Raw genomic sequence first — 21,886 nt, 5'->3', positions numbered from 1 at the left:
TCACGTCCATCCTCATCCATGTTTGAGCCACCTCACGCCACTCCTGGGGCCACCAGCTCCTGGGGGACGCGGCTTCCGTCTCCAGGAGCAGCGAGCCAAGACCCGGAGCCCAAAGCTCCCCCCACCACGGCCACCAACCCCCCCCCCCAGGCCGCCCTCACTTGTCCCTGGCCGCCGCCCGGGCGTGGATCCGCGTGTGCCGGGCCAGCGAGGACTTGTTGCTGAAGCTCTTGCCGCAGTGGCCGCAGGGGAAGGGCCGCTCGCCCGTGTGCGAGCGCTCGTGCACCGTCAGGTCCGCCAGGTACTTGAAGCTCTTGGCGCAGGTGCGGCAGGGGTAGGGCCGCTCCTGGGTGTGGCTGCGGCGGTGCATGGTCAGGTTGGACTGCTGGCTGAAGCGCTTGCCGCAGGCCGGGCACGGGTACGGCCGCTCGCCCGTGTGCGAGCGCCGGTGCTTGTTGAGGTCCGAGGGGTTGGTGAAGCTCTTGCCGCAGTGGCCGCAGCCGTAGGGCCGCTCGCCCGTGTGCAGCCGCCGGTGCGTGGTGAGCGTGGACAGGTGGCCGAAGCGTTTGCCGCAGGCGCCGCAGCCGTACGGCTTCACCCCCGTGTGCGTCCGCTCGTGGGTTCTGAGGTGCGTGAGGCGGCCGAAGCATTTCCCGCACTGAGCGCACGGGAACGGCCGCGGCGGCGCCGCCGGGCCCGGGGCAGCCTCGGAGCCCAGAGGATCCCGCCGCCCTCGGCGCCTCCGGGCGCTCGGAGGGTGCTGGGGATGGGGAAGGGGCGGCGCCGGGGCTGCGGTGGTGGCACCTGTGGAGGTGATGAGAAGGCCCCTGGGGTCCCTCCTGCTGCGGAATGTCCGGGTTTAGGAGCCCCAGGGTGAGGGTCCCGCCGCTGAACCCCCAAATTCATCCATGGGGGCCGTCAGGAGAAGGCTCTGGACCCCCAATCAGGGGGGTTAGACCCACAGAGATGGTTTAGGATCCCTAGGAGATGGTTTTGGACCCAAGGAGATGGTTTAGGAACACCATGAGATGGTTTAGGGGAACGAGGAGATGGTTTAGGAGCCCTAGGAGGTGGTTTAGGGGCACCAGGAGATGGTTTAGGGGAACGAGGAAATGGTTTAAGAGCACCAGGAGATGGTTTAGGAACACCAGGAGATGGTTTAGGAGCACCACAGGATGATTTAGGAGCACCAGGAGATGGTTTAGGAGCCCTAGGAGGTGGTTTAGGAACACCAGGAGATGGTTTAGGATCCCTAGGAGATGGTTTACGACCCAAGGAGATGGTTTAGGAGCACCATGAGATGGTTTAGGAACACCAGGAGGTGGTTTAGGAGCACCAGGAGATGGTTTAGGAACACCAGGAGGTGGTTTAGGAGCCCTAGGAGGTGGTTTAGGAACACCAGGAGATGGTTTAGGGGCACCAGAAGATGATTTAGGATCCCTAGGAGGTGGTTTGGGAACACCAGGAGGTTTAGGAGCACCATGAGATGGTTTAGGAACACCAGGAGGTGGTTTAGGAGCACCAGGAGGTGGTTTAGGAGCACCAGGAGATGGTTTTTAACCCAAAATGGTTTTTAACCCAAAATGGTTTTTGACCCAAGATGGTTTTGAGCCCAAGACAGATTTTGACACAAGCAGATGATTTTGGCCCAAGGATTTCAGATTTTTTTTTGTGGGATTTTTTGACCATTTCCCCATTTATTCCAATTTTTTGGTGCTTTTCGGAGTCTGACTCCTCCTCAAGTGGGATCTTCCCCCTTTTTGGGGATTTTCACTCTTTATTTGGGATTTTCACTCTTTTTTAGGGATTTTTGATCCCCACCAGGGGTCTTGGGGGGTCTCCTTGGGGATGGTTTTTGACCCAAGAAAAGAGTTTTGGAACCCAAAATGGTTTTTGATCCCAAGAAGATGGTTTGGAACCCAAAAAGATATTTTGGAGCCCAAACAAGATGGTTTTTGAGCCTAAAGAGATGCTTTTTGACCCCAAAAAGTTGATTTTGTCCCAAGGAGATGGTTTTATGCCTAAAAGAATGGCTTTTGACTGCAAGATTTGGGGGTTTTGGTCCCCTGAGATGGTTTTTGACCCCAAGATTTGGGTTTTTGGTCCCCTGAGATGGTTTTTGACCCCAGGATTTGGGGTTTTTTGTCTCCACTGAGACAATTTTGACCCCCTGGGAGATGATTTTTGGGGTCACTGAGGTGATTTATGGGTCCCACCCCCTCCAAGCTCCCCCAGCTCCAGTGGCCCCCCCCTCACCCCATTTTTTGGGGGTGGCTGAAGGTTTTCCTGCCCCCATCCTGGTACCTCCTTCCCGTGGCTCCTCTTCCTCAGCCTTCTCCTTGCCCGGAGCTGCCTCCTCCTGGGGGGTCTCCAATGGGGGGCTCGGGGGGACCCCCAAAACTCCGGGGTCCTCCTCGTCCCCGGGGGCCACGTCCTCCACCTTCACCCTCACGGTCACCTGGGGGACACGGGCACACGGAGCTGCCGAGGGGATTTGGGGACCCCCAAAAGCTCTAAAAGGGTTTTGGGTGCTGGGGGGTCCCCAGAGGGGGTTTGGGGTGGCCCAGAATCCCCAAAAGGAGCCACGGAGATTTAGAGGCCCAAAAAAAAGCTGCAGAGGGGATTTGAGTGCTGGGGATCCCCGGGAGTTGTGGAGGGGATTTGGGTGCAAAAGCTCTCAGAGCTTTGGGTGCTGGGGACCCCCAAAAGACACTGAGGGGTTTTGGGTTCCCAGGACCCTCAGAGCCACAGAGGAGATTTTGGACACCTGGAACCCCCAAAAGCTTCTGAGAGAATTTGGGAGCTGGAGATCCTCAAAAGGATTTTGGGTGCCCAGTGCCCCTAAAAGCTGCTGAGGGGATTTGGATACCTGGGACCCCCAAAAGTTTCCGAGGGAATTTGGGTGCTGGAGATCCTCAAAGTCCCCAGAAATATTTTGGGTGCCCAGGAACCCCAAAAGCTGCTGAGGGGATTTGGACACCTGGAACACCCAAAAGCCTCGGGAGATTTTGGGTGCTGCAGATCCCCAAAAGGATTTTGGGTGCCCAGTACCCCTAAAAGTGGCCGAGGGGATTTAGGCACCCATGACCCCTTTTCCAGCCCCAAGTTTGGGGGTTTCTCTTGGGAATGAGCTCAGAATCCCACAGCAGGGGTGGCATGGAGCGGGAGGAATGAAGTGGGGCCAATTATTCCCGATTTGGGGACCAGGACCCCCTGGGAACCCCCTTCCCTCGCCGTATCCGGACCCTCTCCCACCTGCTGCTCCCAAATCCCGTCGGCATCTCCTCGCCCCAGCTGGAAGCTCTCGGCCAAGGCCACGGCCTGGGCGCAGGACTCGGGGTGCCGGACCCACACCCAGCTCTGGATGTCCTCGGGCAGGATGCTGAGGAACTGCTCGAGCACCAGCAGCTCCATGATCTGCTCCTTGCTGCGCTCCTCGGGCCGCAGCCAGCGCCGCGACAGCTCCCGCAGCCTCCGCCACACGTCCCGCGGCCCCGCCGCCTCCTGGTAGCGGAACTGTCGGAAGCGCAGCCGCCGCAGCTCCGTGCCGGCACCGCCGGAGCCTCCGCCGGGAAGGGTCGGGACGAGGCTCCGGGGAGTCCACCCGGCCCTGCCCCCGGCCCGCTCCGGGGGTCTCGGCCGGGGAGGGGGGGGGCTCCATCCTGCCGGGCTCTGTCGTGACCCCCCCCCGGCCCGAATGTCGCGATATGGATCTGAAAGTGGAGGGGGGCGTTAAGGAAAGACCCTCCCAGCTTTACAGTTTTACAACTCCCCCCCTCGCCTTGAGGACCCCCCTCAATCAACCCTCCCCGGCCTCACCTTCCCCCCAAAACCCCCAGACCTCTGTAATGTCCCCCCCAGCCCCAAAATTGGGGTCCTGGCCGCCCCCCCTCAGCCCTGGGGTCCCGACCCCCCCCCAGCACTGAAGCCCCCCCCCCCCCCCCCCAAACCTGGGGGTCCCACAGCCGCCCTGGGGTCCCAAAATCCCCCCGACCCTGGGGGTCCCGACCCCCCCCCTTATCCCCTCCCCCATCCAAACCTGGGGGTCTTTCCCCCCCACCCCCAAACCTGGGGGTCCCGACCCTCATCCAAACCTGGGGGTCCCTCCCGCAGCCCCCCCGAGCCGGGCCCGGCCCCTCGCTCGCCGCTCGCCGACACAAAGGCCCGGAGAGGCCGGGCCCGGCCCCGCCTCCGAGGGGTCCCGGGGGGTCCCGGGGGGGTCCCGGGGGGTCCCGAGTTCCCCAAATTTCTCCCCCCTCCCCAAATTTCCCCCCCCCAGCCCCGCCGTACGTGAGGGAGGTGGCGAAGCCCCGCCCCTCATTGGGCGAGCGCGCTGTCAATCACGGGGAGGCCACGCCCACACAGCGGCTGGGGCGGGAACCTTGGGCTGAGATTGACAGCGAGGACAGCCAATGGGAGGGCGAGATTCAGAAAGGGGCGTGACTTGAAGGGAGAATTCCCTAATGCGGGTTGGCTGTGGGAGTGATTGACAGCACAGAGAGCCAATGGAAGTTCGAGAAGCTTGAGGAGGCGGGGCCTGAACGGAGACCACGCCCCCTCGGAGCTCGGCGGGCGGGGGAGTTTCGGGGGTGTCCCCAAAGTTGGGGGGGACACAAAGGGACCCCCAAAAAACCCTGGGGACACAAAGGGACCCCCCCAAAAAACCCCGGGGACACAAAGGGACCCCCCCAAAAAACCCTGGGGACACAAAGGGACCCCCCAAACAACCCCGGGGACACAAAGGGACCCCCCAAAAAAACCCTGGGGACACAAAGGGACCCCCCCAAAAAACCCTGGGGACACAAAGGGACCCCCCAAAAAACCCCGGGGACACAAAGGAACCCCCCAAAAAACCCTGGGGACACAAAGGGGATCCCCCAAACAACCCCGGGGACACAAAGGGACCCCCCAAAAAACCCTGGGGACACAAAGGGACCCCCCCAAAAAACCCTGGGGACACAAAGGGGATCCCCCAAACAACCCTGGGGACACAAAGGGACCCCCTAAACAGTCCTGGGGACACAAAGAGACCCCCCAAAAAACCCTGGGGACACAAAGGGACCCCCCAAAAAACCCCGGGGACACAAAGGGGACCCCAAACAACCCTGGGGACACAAAGAGACCCCCAAACAACCCCGGGGGCACAAAGGGACCCCCCCAAACAGCCCTGGGGACACAAAGGGGACCCCCCAAACAGCCCTGGGGACACAAAGGGACCCCCAAACAACCCCGGGGGCACAAAGGGACCCCCCCAAACAACCCCGGGGACACAAAGGGGACCCCCCCCAAACAACCCCGGGGACACAAAGGGGACCTCAAACCCCTCGAGGGATTCTGGAAGCTCCAGGAGGGGAATTCCTGGGAGAACTGGCAAAACCCGGGGGTTCTATCCGGGGAAAATGGGTGAAAATTGGGGGTTTTATGAGGGAAAACCTGGTAAAAAGTGGAGCTTTTATTAAAAAAAAAAACCACGGTTAAAAAGTGGGGTTTTTATCCAGGGAAAACCAGTCTCGAATGGGGGGGTTTATCCAGGAAAAGCAGGCACAAAGTGGGGGATTTATCCAGGGAAATCCAGTCCCACTGGATTTGAGGAAAAAACCCCACTGTACATCCCGCAGACCAGGAAGAGAAAAGGCCAAATTAAGTCAAATTTTGGACAGAACTCCCTCTTTTATCTCCTTTTCCTGCCACAAATTCTGCTGCCCGAAATTAGAAAGAAAATTTCTCAAAACAGTGATTTTATTTTTTTTTCTTTAGAACAACTTTAATTCATTTCTTCATACAAAAAAAAAAATAGTACAGGAGAATTTGACCAACCCTTTTCTTTTCTTTTCTTTTCTTTTCTTTTCTTTTCTTTTCTTTTCTTTTCTTTTCTTTTCTTTTCTTTTCTTTTCTTTTCTTTTCTTTTCTTTTCTTTTCTTTTCTTTTCTTTTCTTTTCTTTTCTTTTCTTTTCTTTTCTTTCCTTTCCTTTCCTTTCCTTTTTCCCCCTTTTCACCGTTTCTCCTTTTCCCCTTTCCTCCTTTTCCCTCCTTTCCCTCTTTTCCCTCTTTCCCCTTTTCCCTCCTTTTCTCCTTTTCACCTTTTCCCCTTTTTTTCCCTTTTCACCTTTTCCCCTTTTTTCCTCCTTTTCCCCTTTCCTCCTCCCTTTTTTCCCCCTTTCCCCTTCTCTTTCCCTTTCCTCTCTTCCTTCCTTCCTTTTTCCTTCCCTCCTTTTCTCCCTTTTCCCTTCTTTTTGCCATCTCCCTTTCCCACCTTTTTTCCCGTGTTCTCTCCTTTTATTTTTCTTAACTTTTTCTTTTTTCACCGTCCCCTTTCCTTTTTTTTCCCCCTTTTCCTCCCTTTCTCCTCAATTTTTCCCTTTTATTTTGCTCACCCCCACCTTTCACATTTCACTTTTCCCCCCTGACACCCCGAATTTCCCTTTTCCCGCTCAGCCTTCCGCCGCTCCCCGCGGCTTTACAGCGGCACCGGCACCGGCACCGGGCGCACCCGGAGCGTCCCCTCTTCCCCTTGGGACACAAACGGGAAAAAATTCCCCGCGGGATCCTCCCCGGCCCCCAGCGGGATCCCGGCCACCAGAACCTTCTGCTCCACATCGTAAAATTCCAGCTGTGCCTTGTCCCGGTTCAGGAACACTCCGAGCACGGCGAGCCCCGGCCGCTGCTCCCCGCAGGCGCGGCCGCCGCTGGACACGAGCTGTCCTTGGGATGCGCGCAGAGCGCAGAGCCCGTCCCGGGGATTTGGGGGATTTTTGGGATTTTGGGGATCACGGGAATGCTGCTCGGGAAGGGCCCGCAGAACCCCCAGCACCCAGCTCGGCTCCCGACCCAGTTCCACCTCCCAGTAGCGATTCCCGGCTCCCAGCGCGTCCCGCGCCACCAGCGCCGGCACCGGGAGCGGATCCTGCGCGTCCCCGACATCCAGGGGCCGCGCCTCGGGATCCAGCGCCACGGGAACTGCGGGGACGGGAAGGATCCCGTGAGGGACTGGGACATTCCCGGGGATTGAGGGGCCGCAGAATCTCCGAATCCCCGAATCCCCAAAATCACAGAAACCCTGAATCCCCAAAATCACAGAAATCCCGAATCCTAAAAATCACAGAATCCCCGAATCCCCAAAATCACAGAAAACCCGAACCCCCACATTCCAGAACCCCTGAATCCCCAAAATCACAGAATCCCCGAATCCCCAAAATCACAGAAAACCCGAACCCCCACATTCCAGAATCCCCGAATCCCCAAAATCACAGAAAGCCTGAATCCCCAAAATCACAGAAAGCCTGAATCCCCAAAATCACAGAATCCCCAAAATCACAGAATCCCCGAATCCCCAAAATCACAGAAAACCCGAACCCCCACATTCCAGAACCCCTGAATCCCCAAAATCACAGAAACCCCAAATCCCTGAACCCCTAAATCCACGAATCCACGAATCCCCAAATCCACAAATCCCAGAATCCCTGGATCCCTAAATCCCCCCAAAACAGAAACCCCAAACCCCAGAATCTCCAAATTCCCTGAATCCCATGATCCCAAAATCCAGAAATCACAGAAACCCCAAATCCTTGAATCCCAGAATTACAAAATCCCCAAATCCGGTAATCCCTGAACCCCAAAATCCCCAAATCACAGAAACCTCAAATCCCAGAATCCACAAATCCACAAATCCCAGAATCTCTGGTTCCCAAAATCCCCAAATCACAGAAACCCCAAATCCTGAAATCACAGAATCCCCAAATCCACAAATTCTGGAATCTCTGAATCTCAAGATCTACAAATCCCAGGATCCCTGATCCCCAATCACAGAAATCCCAAATCCCAGAATCCCCAAATCCACAAATCCCTGAAATCCCAAATCCCAGAATCCCAGAATCCCTGGTTCCCCAAATCCCCAAATCACAGAAACCCTGAATCCCACAATACCAGAATCCCAAGGTCAGAGAAACCCCATAATACCTGAACCCCCAAATTCTGGAATCCCAGAATCCCCAAATCCACAAATCCCTGAAATCCCTGAATCCCCAAATCACAGAAACCCTGAATCCTGGAATCCCAGAATCCCAAGATCCACAAATCCTGGAATCCCTGATCCCCCAAATCCCCAAATCACAGAAATTCAAAATCCGGGAATCCCTGGTTCCCAAAATCCCCAAATCACAGAAACCCCAAATCCCTGAATCCCAGAACCCCCAAATCCACAAATCCTGTAATACCTGAATCCTTGAATCCCCCCAGTCACAGAACCCCCAGATCTTGGAATCCCAGAAATCCCGAATCCCTAAATCCTGGAATCCCGGAATCTCCGAATCCCAAAATCCCCAAATCACAGAAATCCCAAATCCCAAAATCTCAAAATCCACAAATCCCATAATACCTGAATCCCCAAATAACAGAAACCCCGAATCCTGGAATCCCAAAATCACCAAATCCCAGAATCCCAGAGCTCCTGGGATGCTTCCACAAGGAATTCAAACATTCCACAGAATATGGGATGTGGCCACTGAGGAACCGAGGGACCACCAAACCCCTGAATCCCCAAATTCCCGAACCCCCAAATCCCCGAATCCCCAAACCCCTGAATCCCCAAATTCCTGAACCCCCAAATCCCTGAATCCCCGAACCCCTGAATCCCCAAATTCCTGAACCCCCAAATCCCTGAATCTCCGAACCCCTGAATTCCCAAATTCCCGAACCCCCAAATCCCTGGATCCCCAAACCCCTGAATCCCCAAATTCCTGAATCCCCAAACCCTTGAATTCCCAAATTCAAGAACCCCCAAATCCCTGAATCCCCAAATTCCCGAATCCCTGAATTCCCTAATTCTGGAATTCCCAAATCCATGAATCCCCAAATTCCCGAACCCTCAAATCCCTGGGTCCCCCAAATCCCTGAATCCCCAAATTCCCGAATCCCCGAATCCCTGAATTCCCTAATTCTGGAATCCCCAAATTCCCAGATCCTTGAATCCCCAAATTCCCGGACTCCCCAAATCCCTGAATCCCCAAATTCTCGAATCCCTGAATTCCCAAATTCCCGAATCCCGGAATTCCCAAATCCCTGGATCCCCAAATTCCCCAACCCCCAAATCCCTGAACCCCCAAATTCCCGAACCCCAAAATCTCTGAATCCCCAAATCCATGAATTCCCAAATCCCTGGATCCTCAAATTCCCGAATCCCCAAACCCCCGAATCCCCAAATTCTGGAATTCCCGAATCCCTGAATCCTCAAATTCTGGAATTCCCGAATCCCTGAATTCCCAAATCCCACAATCCCGGATCCCCGGCTCGCTCAGGCTCACCCGCGTGGCTCCGCGCTTCCCAGAAATCTACGGGAAGAAGAAAAAAAAATCCCGGGAATTCCGATTTTCATGGATAAATTCCATATTTCCCCCCCAGAATTCCCATTTAATCCCCCCCAGAATCCCAGGAATTTTGGGGTTTTTGCTTACCCAGCTCGGCTTTCAGCTGACCTGAAAGGAAAAGATGTTCCCGTCACTTTTGTTGGATTTTCCCAATTTCCCCCCAAATTTTTCCCATCAGAACAATTCCCGGGTGTGGAATAACGGGAAATTCCTGTCCCGGGATGAATTAGCTCCAAATTCCAGGGATATCGTGGATAAAAACCGGAATTCCCCTTTTATTTTTCATAAATTTCGGGGGGAAATGAGAATTTCGGGAATTTGAGTTTTCTTACCGAAGTGTTTCTTGAATTCGATTTTCGCTGGAAAGGAAAAGCAGGGAATGAGTGATGGGAAAAATTCCATGGAAAATTGGAAATATCGGCGGGAAAGGCATGGGGGGAAAAAGGGGGGAAAAAAAGGGATAAAAAAGGGGGATAAAGGGGGAAAAAAGGGGAAAAAAGGGGGATAAAGGGGGAAAAAATTGGGAGGAAATGGAATTTACCTGCGCGTTTCTTGGCTTTTTCTTCATCTGGGAATTCCGGACGTGGAATCAAAGGAATGGCAGGGAGAAATATTAATTTAATAATATTTAATAATGGTTATTAATAGTGCTCGTTAATATTTGTTATTGATGCTGTTTGTAGGTTCTTGTCCAAAGGGAAGGGAAAGGGGAAAAATGGGGGAAAATGGGGGAAAATGGGGAAAAATGGGGGAAAATGGGGGAAAATGGGGGAAAATGGGGGAAAATGGGGAAAAATGGGGGAAAATGGGGGGAAAAGGGGTGAGAAAAGGGAAAAATGGGGGGAAACTGGAAAAAGGAGAGGGAAGGGGGAAAGGGAAAAAAGGGAAAAAAAGAAAAAAGGGGAAAAAGGGAAAAATGGGAAAAAGGGAAAAAAGGGAAAAAAGGGAAAAATGGGGGAAAGGGATAAAAGGAAATAAAGGGAAAATGGGAAAAATGGAAAAAAGGAGAAAAAGGGGAAAAAGAGGAAAAAGGGGAAAAGGGAAAAATGGGAAAATGGGGGAAAAAGGAAAAAAGGGGGGAAAGGGATAAAAGGGAAAAATGGGAATAGGGGAGAAAGGGGAAATGGGGAAAAAAGGAAAAAAGGGGGAAAGGGATAAAAGGGATAAAAGGGGAAAAAGGGAAAAGGGAAAAAAGGAGAAAATGGGAAAAAAGGAAAAATGGAGAAAAGGGGGAAAAGGGATAAAAGGGAAAAATGGAAAAAGGGGAAAATGGGGAAAAGGGATAAAAGGGAAAAATGGGGAAAAGGGGGGAAAAGGGGGAAAAAAGGGAAAATGGGGGAAAAAAGGAAAAAAAGAGGGAAACGGAAAAATGGGAAAAATGGGATAAAAGGGGGAAAAGGGAAAAATGGAAAAAAGGGGAAAATGTGAAAAAAGGGGAAAAAGGGGAAAAATGGAAAAAAGGGAAAAGGAAGAAACGGGAAAAAAATGGAAAAAAGGGAAAAAGGAAAAAGGGGAAAAGGGAAAAAAGGGGGAAATGGGGGGAAATGGGAAAAAAGGAAAAATGGAAAACGGGGGAAAGGAAAAAATGGAAAAAGGGGGAAAATGGAGAAAAAGGAAAAAAGGAAAAAAGGAAAAAAGGAAAAAAGGAAAAAAGGAAAAAAGGAAAAAGGAAAAAGGGAAAAAGGCAAAGGAAAAGAGGAGGGAAGGACTCACCCAGCTGAGCCTTCACTTTCTTTTTCTCTGGAAGAGAAATTTGGGAATTTTGGCCCCAAAAATTCCCAATTCAGGAACCTCGGTCCCATTGAAAATTCGGATTTTTTTTCATTATTTGGAAGAGATGATTGAGTCCATGGAAATATCAAAATCTTTGAATTTCCTTCTGTTTAACGGATGAGATTGATCCAGTTCAGTCATTCATACATTTGAAAAATACGATTGCAAATTTTTTTGCATTTTATTTTTTTTTTTAATTTTAACTTGAGCAAAAAGATATTTAAAAAAAAAAAAAAAGCCCAAACATAGATTTGATAATTTATTTTTTATCGTTTTATTCTTTAGATTTTATTTTATTTTAAATGGTAAGAAAATAGAAATCAGAGCAGAATTCTACTTGGAAAATATCGGTAATTTAATTTTTTTTTTTTTTTCAATTAGGGCATTTTTAAATTGTAAGTTTTCAACTGATTAAAAATTTAAAAATTAAGTGAAATTTAATGATGTTAAAAAAATTAGCGACTCGATCGAAAACAGGAGTGTGAGAAAAATTAGTAAATTTTAGAATTTTTAAAATGTCAATTTTTAAACGCGAAATAATTCTAATTATAACAAAAAATCATTTCAAACGCGGAGAATTTTGGATTTTTACCTTCCTCCATTTGCAGCTTTGCCTTTTCTGGAAAATCGAGAAACTTTTAAAATTTTAAAATTTGTGACATTTTAAAACTAATTATTTACATTTATATTCATATTTATATTTATATTTATATTTATATTTATATTTATATTTATATATATTTCTATTTATATCTATATCTATAATTATAATCATAATTATATTTATAATTATATTTATATCTATATATCTATATTTATTAATATTAACTATATTTTGTATTTATATTCAATTTCTAGCTAATATTTACTATTTAATATCAATGCCTTAATTTACATATTCAGTCTCATTAATAAAACTATTTAATACAACTATTAAATAATATTTCATGTCTTTAATTAATTATCTTTAATTTGAATTAATTTGGAAATTAATGCATTTAATTTCTAAAAGATTTTTTAGTATTTTGTGTGTCTATGTATTTATATGTTAATATTTAATAAAACCTGGAATTTCTTATTTTATATTCAATATTTTCAAGATTTTCTGGCATCTTTTATTTCTAGATCAATTTTAGTAATATTTAATACAATTTCTGTTATTTTCTAATTAATATTTTTTATTAGCACAAGTAATTTTTTATATTTAATTTTTCACCTTTTGAGACCCAATTTTAATTTTTTCGGAATTTCATTCCATATATTCCTAATTTTTAATTTCGCTCCGTTATAACAATACTGAAAAATAAATCATTAAAGTAAAAATGATTAAATGGCAAAGTAAAAATAATTCAATCAAAATTAATAATTAATAATAATTAATAATGAATTCCCTCACCGGCGGTCACGGTTCTCTTGTGGCTCCCTGGGGGAAAAAAAAAAAAGAAAAGAAAAAAATTCAATTTTTTCCTGAATTTTTTCCAACTGGATTTGGGATTTTCTCCGTAAAATTTGGGATTTTGGGGCGGGATTTGGGATTTTTTGCTGTAAAATTTGGGATTTTGGGTCGGAATTTGGGATTTTGGGTCGGAATTTGGGATTTTGGGGCGGGATTTGGGATTTTTCCTGTGGAATTTCGGATTTTTTCCTGTGGAATTTGGGATTTTTTCTGAAAAATTTGTGATTTTGCTGTGGAATTTGGGATTTTCCCGCAGGATTTGGGATTTTCTCAGTAAAATTTGGGATTTTGGGCGGGATTTGGGATTTTTCCCTGTGGAATTTGGGATTTTTCCTGTGGAATTTGGGATTTTTCCTGTGGAATTTGGGAATTTTCCCTGTGGAATTTGGGATTTTTTGGTGTGGAATTTGGGATTTTGGGTCGGGGTTTGGGATTTCGGGTCGGGATTTGGGATTTTTCCTGTAAAATTTGGGATTTTGCTGTGGAATTTGGGATTTTCCCGCAGGATTTGGGATTTTCTCGGTAAAATTTGGGATTTTCCGGCAGAATTTGGGAATTTTTGGTGTAGAATTTGGGATTTTGGGGCGGGATTTGGGATTTTTCCTGTGGAATTTGGGATTTTGGGTCGGGGTTTGGGATTTTTTGCTGTGGAATTTGGGAATTTTTCCAGTGGAATTTGGGATTTTTCCCTGTAAAATTTGGGATTTTTCCTGTGGAATTTGGGATTTTGGGTCGGGATTTGGGATTTTGGGTCGGGATTTGGGATTTTGGGTCGGGATTTGTGATTTTTCCCTGTGGAATTTGGGATTTTTTTCTGTGGAATTTGGGATTTCGGGTCGGAATTTGGGATTTTCTCCTGTGGAATTTGGGATTTTGGGTCTGGATTTGGGATTTTCCCTGTGGAATTTGGGATTTTCCTGTGGAATTTGGGATTTTCCTGTGGAATTTGGGATTTTCCCTGTGGAATTTGGGATTTCGGGTCGGGATTTGGGATTTTTCCTGTGGGATTTGGGATTTCGGGTCGGGATTTGGGATTTTGGGTCGGGATTTGGGATTTTCCCTGTGGAATTTGGGATTTTGGGTCTGGATTTGGGATTTTCCCTGTGGAATTTGGGATTTCGGGTCGGGATTTGGGATTTCGGGTCGGGATTTGGGAATTTGGGTCGGGATTTGGGAATTTCGGGTCGGAATTTGGGATTTCGGGCGCTCACTGTGCAGCAGGGCGGAAATCGCGGCGATCAGGACCAAGGTGAGGAATAAAAGCGCCAGGAAAATCCGCAGCCACAGGGACACGGACGGGAAAAAAGCGCCTGGAAAAGCCGGGAAAAAAAAGCCATTCATTAATCGCTAATTAATTGAATTTGTCTCTTAATTAGGTGAAAATTAAATATTTTGTTCATTAATAAATGTTTAATTAATTTAAGGCACAAATGTAATTTAAAATTCTGTTTTTTAAGGCTTAAATATTCAAGTAATTATTAATTTTTTATTAATTAAGGCCATTGCTTGGCATTAATAATAAAATATAAAATTAATTATTTACTTATAAAATATTAATTACTAAATATTCTAATAGTGATTAAAGGCCTGAATATTAAAATTCCTTATTCTATAAATTATTCAAGGCATTTATTTTCCATTAATTATTAAATATTCAGTTAATTATTTAATTATTAAATATTCCATTAAGGATTAAATATTGGCTTGGTTAAAGTTTGTATTTCCCATTAAGTATTAATTATTCTAATAATGATTTAATAATTAAATATCCATTAAGCATTAAAGACTTTACTAATTATTTATGGATTCAATCATCCATTAGTTATTACATATTCCATTAATGATTTATTTAATAAATATTTGATTAAGGACTAAATATTTGGTTAATGATTTAAAGAGTAAATATTTTATTAAGAATTAATTACTGTATTAATTAACACACATTAGTTATTAAATATTTTCTTAATTAATGTTTTACATCTCATTAATTATTAAATAGTCTAATAATGACTTAATGATTAAGTATCCATTAAACTATTGTATTAATTAATAACTAGTCAGTAATTAATTAATGAGTTAATGTTTTAAATTGCCATAAATTAATAAATATTCTCAAATGATTTCATTATTAAGTTCTTGATTAAGGCTCGAATAATCAATTAAGTTTGAAATATTCTATTAGTGATTAATGGATTGGCTATTCCATTAATGATTAGACATTTTATTAATTATTATTATTGATTAGGCATTCTATTAATTATTTTATTAATTATTATTATTGATTAGGCATTCTGTTAATTATTAGGTGGTCAATTAGGAGACAAAACACACGTGGAGGTGGGAAGTGGGGAATTTTTAATTAATTTTGATTTTAATTTATTTATTTAATTTTGATTAAATAAAAAAATTCTGCTAATAAATAAAATTTTAAAAGAAATTAAGAAGGTAGAAATGGATGCAAAAATAAAAAGTAAAAATAAAAAAAATCTAGAAAATAAAATAGAAATATAAAAAATTAATTAAAATTAGACTTCAACGCAAAGATAAAATAGAATAAAATCAACCAATTAATAAATAATAATTCAATTAAAGGCTTCCAACGAGCAAAAATCAAATTCAATCAATCGATGCTAATCAACACAATTAAAGACTTTGATGGGAGCTGCTAATTAGGAAAATCAAAGTAAAATAAAAAAATTAAACTAAATTTAATTAAATTTAATTTAAAAATCAATAAACTGTAATCAAGAGAAGGCTTTGGCAAGAGCTGCTAATTAGCAGCAATGGAATAAAGTAAAATAAATTCAAATTAAACTAAATTTATTTTAATTCAGTTTAATTTATAAATCAGTAAATTATAATTAATAAAAGATCTTGGCAAGAACTGCCAATTAGCAACGACAGAATAAAAGAAAACAAATTTTAAATTAGAGTAAATTAAATTAAATTAAATTTAATTTTAAAATTGATGAATTATTATAATAGACCTTGGCAAGAGCTGCTAATTAACAATAATAAAATAGAAAAAATGAAATACATTTTAAATCATAGTAAATTAAACAAAATTTAATTTAATTTAATGTAATTTAATTTAATTTAAAATTTATTTTAAAAAATGATAAATGATAAAAAAACACTTTGGCAAGAGCTGCTAATTAGCAAAAATAGAATAGAATAAAAGAAAAGAAATTTTGAATTAAACTAAATTAAATTAAATTTAAAATTTATTAATACATTGATAAATGATAATAAGTGATCTTGGCAAGAGCTGCTAATTAGCAATAATAAAATAAAATAAAATAAAATAAAATAAAAATTAAACTAAATTAAATTAAATTTAAATTAAAATTGGTAAATTATGATAAAAGACCTTGGCAAGAGCTGATAATTAGTAAGAATAGAATAGAATAGAATAGAATAGAATAGAATAGAATAGAATAGAATAGAATAGAATAGAATAGAATAGAATAAGATAAAACAAAATAAGATAAAATAGAATAAGAGAATGAAATGAAATGAAATGAAATGAAATCGATAAATGATAATTAAAGTCCTTGGCAAGAGTTGCTAATTAGCAATAATAAAATAAAATAAAATAAAATAAAATAAAATAAAAATTAAATTAAATTAAATTTAAAATTGATAAATGATGATAAAAGACCTTGACAAGAGCTGCTAATTAGTAAGAATAGAATAGAATAGAATAAAAAATAAAAAATAGAACAGAATGGAATAGACTAGAATAGAATAGAATAAAAAATAGACTAGAGTAGACTAGAATAGAATAAAAATTAGAATAAAATAAAATTAAAAAAATAAAAATAGAATAGCATAGCATAGAATAGAATAGAATAAAACAAAATAAGATAGAATAAGAAAATGAAATGAAATGAAATGAAATGAAATGAAATGAAGTGAAATGAATGAAATGAAATGAATGAAATGAATGAAATGAAATGAAATGAAATGAAATGAAATGAAATGAAATGAAATGAAATCGATAAATGATAATTAAAGTCCTTGACAAGAGCTGCTAATTAGTAAGAATAGAATAGAATAGAATAGAATAGAATAGAATAGAATAGAATAAGATAAAACAAAATAAGATAGAATAAGATAAAATAGAATAAGAAAATGAAATGAAATGAAATGAAATGAAATGAAATGAAATGAAATGAAATGAAGTGGAATGAATGAAATGAAATTGAATGAAATGAAATGAATGAAATGAAATGAAATGAATGAAATGAATTAAATTAAATTAAATTAAATTAAATTAAATGAATGCAATGCAATGAAGGGCCTGGGATGCAATGGTGGGGAGCAGCGGGGCGGGCGGGCACCGTGGATGCGGATGCGGCCGTGGCGGCCGATGTTGAGCCGGGGGTTGAGGGCCCGGCACTGGATCTGCAGGCCCGGGCGGGGCCGGAGCCGCACGGAGCCCTGGACGCTGAACAGACCCCCGGGAGCGGCCGTGGCCACCGTGGCCACCGTGGCCACCGGCTCGGGCCGGGCCTGGCCGCTCCCGGCCAACCACTGCAGCTGCGGCCGCGGGAACCACCCCGAGGAGCGGCACGACACGAGCAAGGCCTGCTGCTGCAGGCCCCGCAGGATCAGCGTGGGAGCCTCTCCTATGGCTGTGGGGAAACACAGGAAAATAAATTTAATCCTGTTAAATTTGGGGTTTTATGGATCTGAATGATTCCGTGCATTGAGGAGAGAGCCAGGCCCTGCTTCTCCAGGCCCCGCAGGATCAGGGTTGGAGACTCTCCAATGGCTGTGGGGAAACACAGGAAAATAAATTTAATCCTGTTAAATTTGGGATTTTATGGATTTCAACCATTCCATGCATTGAGGAGAGAACCAAGGCCTGCTGCTCCAGGCCCCGCAGGATCAGCGTGGGAGCCTCTCCTATGGCTGTGGGGAAACACAGGAAAATAAATTTAATCTGTTAAAATTGGGGTTTTATTGATCTGAATGATTCCATGCATTGAGGAAAGATCCAAGGCCTGCTGCTCCAGGCCCCGCAGGATCAGGGTTGGAGCCTCTCCTATGGCTGTGGGGAAACACAGGAAAATAAATTTAATCCCATTAATTTGGGGTTTTATGGATCTGAATGATTCCATTCATTGAGGAGAGAACCAAGGCCTGCTGCTCCAGGCCCCGCAGGATCAGGGTGGGAGCCTCTCCAATGGCTGTGGGGAAACAGAGGGGATTCCATTTTAATCCCAGTAAATTGGGATTTTATGGATTTCAACCATTCCATTCATTGAGGGGTTGCTGCCACATGACCATGGATGGAGCCTCTCCCATGGCTGTGGGGAAACACAGGAGAGTAAATTTAATCCCGTTAAATTGGGATTTTTTTGATCTGAATGATTCCGTGCATTGAGGAGAGCCAGGCCCTGCTTCTCCAGGCCCCACAGGATCAGGGTTGGAGCCTCTCCAGTGGTTGTGGGGAAACACAGGAGATTAAATTTAATCCCATTAATTTGGGGTTTTATGGAACACAGTGATTCCATTCATTGAGGAGACAACCAAGGCCTGCTGCTCCAGGCCCCGCAGGATCAGGGTGGGAGCCTCTCCTACGGCTGTGGGGAAACAGAGGAATTTCCATTTCAATCCTGTTAAATTTGGGTTTTCTGGAGCTCAACAATTCCGTTCATTGAGGAGACACCAAGGTCCAGCTTCTCTGGATTACATATGGAGCCTCTCTGACAGCTATGGAGAAACAGAGGGATTTCCATTTCAATCCCATTAGATTTGGGTTTTATGGATGTCAATGATTCAGTTCATTGAAGAGCTGCTGCCACTGGATGACGCATGGAATGTCTGTGCAAAAACAGATGAATTTCCATTTCAATCCCATTTAAATTGGGGTTTTTTGGATCTCAACAATTCCGTGCATTGAGGAGAGAGCCAGGCCCTGCTTCTCCAGGCTCCAGGATCATGGATGGAGCCTCTCCCATGGCTGTGGGGAAACAGAGGAGATTCCATTTCAATCCCATTAAATTTGGGTTTATGGAACTCAGCGATTCCGTTCATTAAGGAGTTGCTGTCACAGGATGATGCGTGGAACCTTTGTGGAAAAACAGAGGAATTTTCCATTTCAATCCCATTACACTGGTTTTTTTGGAAGTCAATGATTCTGTTCATTGAGGAGTTGCCACCACAAAATCGTGGATGGAGCTTCTCCCATGGCTGTGGGGAAACAGAGGAGTTTCCATTTCAATCCCATTAAATTTGGGTTTTCTGGATCTCAAGAATTCCATTCATTGAGGAGCTGCTGCCACAGGATCACACATGAAACCTCTGTGGAAAACCAGGAATTTTCCATTTCAATCCTGTTAAATTTGGGTTTTCTGGAACTCAACGATTCTGTTCATTGAGGAGTTGTCACCACAGGATCACACATGAAACTTCTGTGGAAAGCCAGGAATTTTCCATTAGAATCCCATTAAATTTGGGTTTTTTGGAAGTCACCAATCCTGTGCATTGAGGAATTGAGGGATCAAGGCTGGAGCTTTTCCAATGGCTGTGGAAAACCAGAGGAATTCCCCATTTCAGTCCCGTTAAATCGGGGTTTTCTGGAACTCAGCTTTTCTCCCTGGACTTGGAAAGTGCTGAAGGATTTTCCAGGATTTGATCCAGCAGGTCTGGAGGTTCTCAGTGGTCGATGGATCAGAAAATGTCCTTGGGAATGAGGGATTGAATGGAGAATCCAGAAACACACGGAGGGGTGGGGGCAGTTCTGGGATGGATCTGGGAGTGGAATTTCCCAGGATTTTGTGGAATGTTTGAAATATAGGAGTTGTAAAAACAAATATGTAAAATATGTAGAATGTAAAACTATAAAAGATAAAAATACAGATATCAACTATTTTATATAGAACTATAAATACAGATAAATATAAGTATAAATATAAAAGAATATGCTGCTTATACATATTATATATTATGTATCATATATTATGTATTATGTATTATTATATATTGTACATTATATATTATATATTATATATTATATATTATATATTATATATTATATATTGTATATTAGATATTAGATATTAGATATTAGATATTAGATACTAGATACTAGATATTATATTGTATTGTATTAGTAATATAATAAAATATAATATAATATAAGTAATTTCATAATAGATATTCATGTATTTAATATAATAATTAATATAATCAATTCAATATATTGAATATAATATAAAAATAATAATATAAAATTATATAATTCTATATAATATATTATATAAAATTAATTATTGTAAGATAATTTATGGAACATATTATTATAAATCATGTACTATAGATAAGGTATTTATACATGTATCTATATATAATGCAATATATTTGTTATGCATAAATATGATTTTATATATGTGATACTATGCAACGTATAAGATGTCAAATAAAAAAATACTTAAAATATAAAAATAAAATTAATATTTAAAAAGCAAAATGATTAAATATTTAAAAACCCACCAAATATAAATTATTTTAAAGCTATTTAATAATTATAAAATGCCAAGAAAACTGAAAACTTGTAAGAATACATCAAATATTAGCTTTGTGCAGGGAAGGATAGGGAGGGAATGGCACCAACCTGCCACTTCCAGCTGCAGCAGCACTTCCCAGGCTCCCCCCTGGAACGCCACGTGGCAGCTGTAGGAGCCCTGGTCGGAGCTCTGGATGTCCCTGAGGAGCAGGGACACGTTCCCAGCTCGCAATTCCTCGTGGAAAAATTCCACCCGGCCCCGATAGCGCTCGTGGGGCTCCTCCCTGGGGCCCTTCCCGTTGTAGCTGCCCACGGGGATGGGCCCGGAGGGGCCTTGGAATGTCCAAAGGATGGAGAAATCCTCGGGAAGGGGCGCGGATCCCACCTGGCAGGGCAGCACCACCCGGGCCCCGATGATTCCCAGGACGGGAGTTTCGGGAGCGCTGAGGAATCCGCCTGTTTTAGGGTGAAACGGGGCTTGGGTCTGGTTTTCTGCTTCCTGTTTTCCGTGGAATTTCATCTGGACCGATTCCATCCTCAACAGGAGGGGAACCCGGAGGAAAACCCAAAAAATGGGGATGTGGCGCTGGTGGATTTATCCAGCCGTGTTTTGAACAATTCAAACTCGATTTCTTGGCTGTTAAAGCCTTGGGGAAGCCATGAAAAAATGGATGGAAACGGCAAATCCCATCCAAAGGATGGAAACGGCAAATCCCATCCAAAGGAGAAGTTTCAAACCCGGGATTTGCCTCCAGAAAACTGCAGGGTGGGAATCAGGGGGTGCCAGGGCCTGGAGTGAATCCCTGCACTGCTGGGAGATGTGGGAGCTCCCAGATTCCCAAGGATACACCGGGGATGTTCCTTGGACATCCCCATTCCCAAAGGTTCTCCCAGGGTGACAAAAATCATGGAATGCCCTGAGCTGGAAGAGGATCAGAGCCCAACCCCTGGCACGGGACAATCCCAACAATCCCTGGGAGCTCCGGAATGTTCTCTTCCCCATGGAGCTGGAAAAGGAACCCTCTGGAAAAGGAATCCTCTGGAAAAGGAACCTTCTGGAAAAGGAACCCCCTGGAAAAGGAACCTTCTGGGAAAGGAACCTTCTGGAAAAGGAACCTTCTGGCAAAGGAACCCTCTGGAAAAGGAACCCTCTGGCAAAGGAACCTTCTGGAAAAGGAACCCTCTGGAAAAGGAATCCTCTGGAAAAGGAACCTTCTGGAAAAGGAACCTGGGAAAGGAACCTTCTGGGAAAGGAACCTTCTGGGAAAGGAACCCTCTGGAAAAGGAACCCTCTGGAAAAGGAACCCTCTGGAAAAGGAACCCTCTGGTAAAGGAACCTTTGGGAAAAGGAACCTTCTGGGAAAGGAACCTTCTGGGAAAGGAACCCTCTGGAAAAGGAACCCTCTGGGAAAGGAACCTTCTGGCAAAGGAACGTTTTCCTGGTTCAGTCCCCTGTCCTGGCCGGGTTTGAGTTCAGGTTTTGGAGCAGGAACAGATCCCCAGTGGAATTGTCCTCACCTGCAGCCAGGAGCGGCAGCAGAGCCAGGCCCCAGAGCTGGGGATCCATGGAAAATCCGGGATCGCGGCCGGGAGATTCCTGCAGTCCCTTCCCATGGGAAACCAGAGAAAGGAGGGAGGGAAAATGGGGGAGAAACGTCAGTGAGGGACGAGGCGATTTCCCGTGGGAAACGGCGCTCCTGGGCTTTCCCTTCCCCAGGATTTAAATCCCCCCCTGCTTTTCCAGGAATTCTCATTCCCGGTTTTCCCCCCTTGCAGGAA

General features: G+C 44.4%; 2 protein-coding genes across 2 annotated transcripts; both read right to left on the bottom strand.

Moving 5' to 3' along the window:
• Nucleotides 1-4,321, bottom strand: LOC148220682 (uncharacterized). Its single transcript, XM_088154844.1, has 4 exons — nucleotides 4,291-4,321; nucleotides 3,256-3,713; nucleotides 2,305-2,458; nucleotides 1-804 (listed from the first exon to the last, which is right to left on the bottom strand). The coding sequence occupies exons 1-4, from the start codon at nucleotides 4,319-4,321 to the stop codon at nucleotides 158-160; spliced, it is 1,290 nt and encodes a 429-aa protein (XP_088010970.1). The 3' UTR covers nucleotides 1-157.
• Nucleotides 4,322-6,457: 2,136 nt separating this feature from the next.
• Nucleotides 6,458-20,627, bottom strand: LOC106864099 (butyrophilin subfamily 3 member A2-like). The gene is made up of 3 exons (XM_088154843.1): nucleotides 20,216-20,627; nucleotides 16,935-17,228; nucleotides 6,458-6,957 (listed from the first exon to the last, which is right to left on the bottom strand). Exons 1-3 carry the CDS (start codon nucleotides 20,625-20,627, stop codon nucleotides 6,458-6,460), a joined length of 1,206 nt encoding a protein of 401 aa, XP_088010969.1.
• Between the last annotated feature and the right edge of the window lie 1,259 nt (nucleotides 20,628-21,886).

The sequence above is a fragment of the Sturnus vulgaris genome, chromosome 32, assembly GCF_052056855.1.
Source record: "Sturnus vulgaris isolate bStuVul1 chromosome 32, bStuVul1.hap1, whole genome shotgun sequence".
Classification (NCBI taxonomy): Eukaryota; Metazoa; Chordata; class Aves; order Passeriformes; family Sturnidae; genus Sturnus; species Sturnus vulgaris.
The sequence above is the reverse complement of the archived record's forward strand: the minus strand, read 5'-3'. Positions and strand labels throughout refer to the sequence as shown.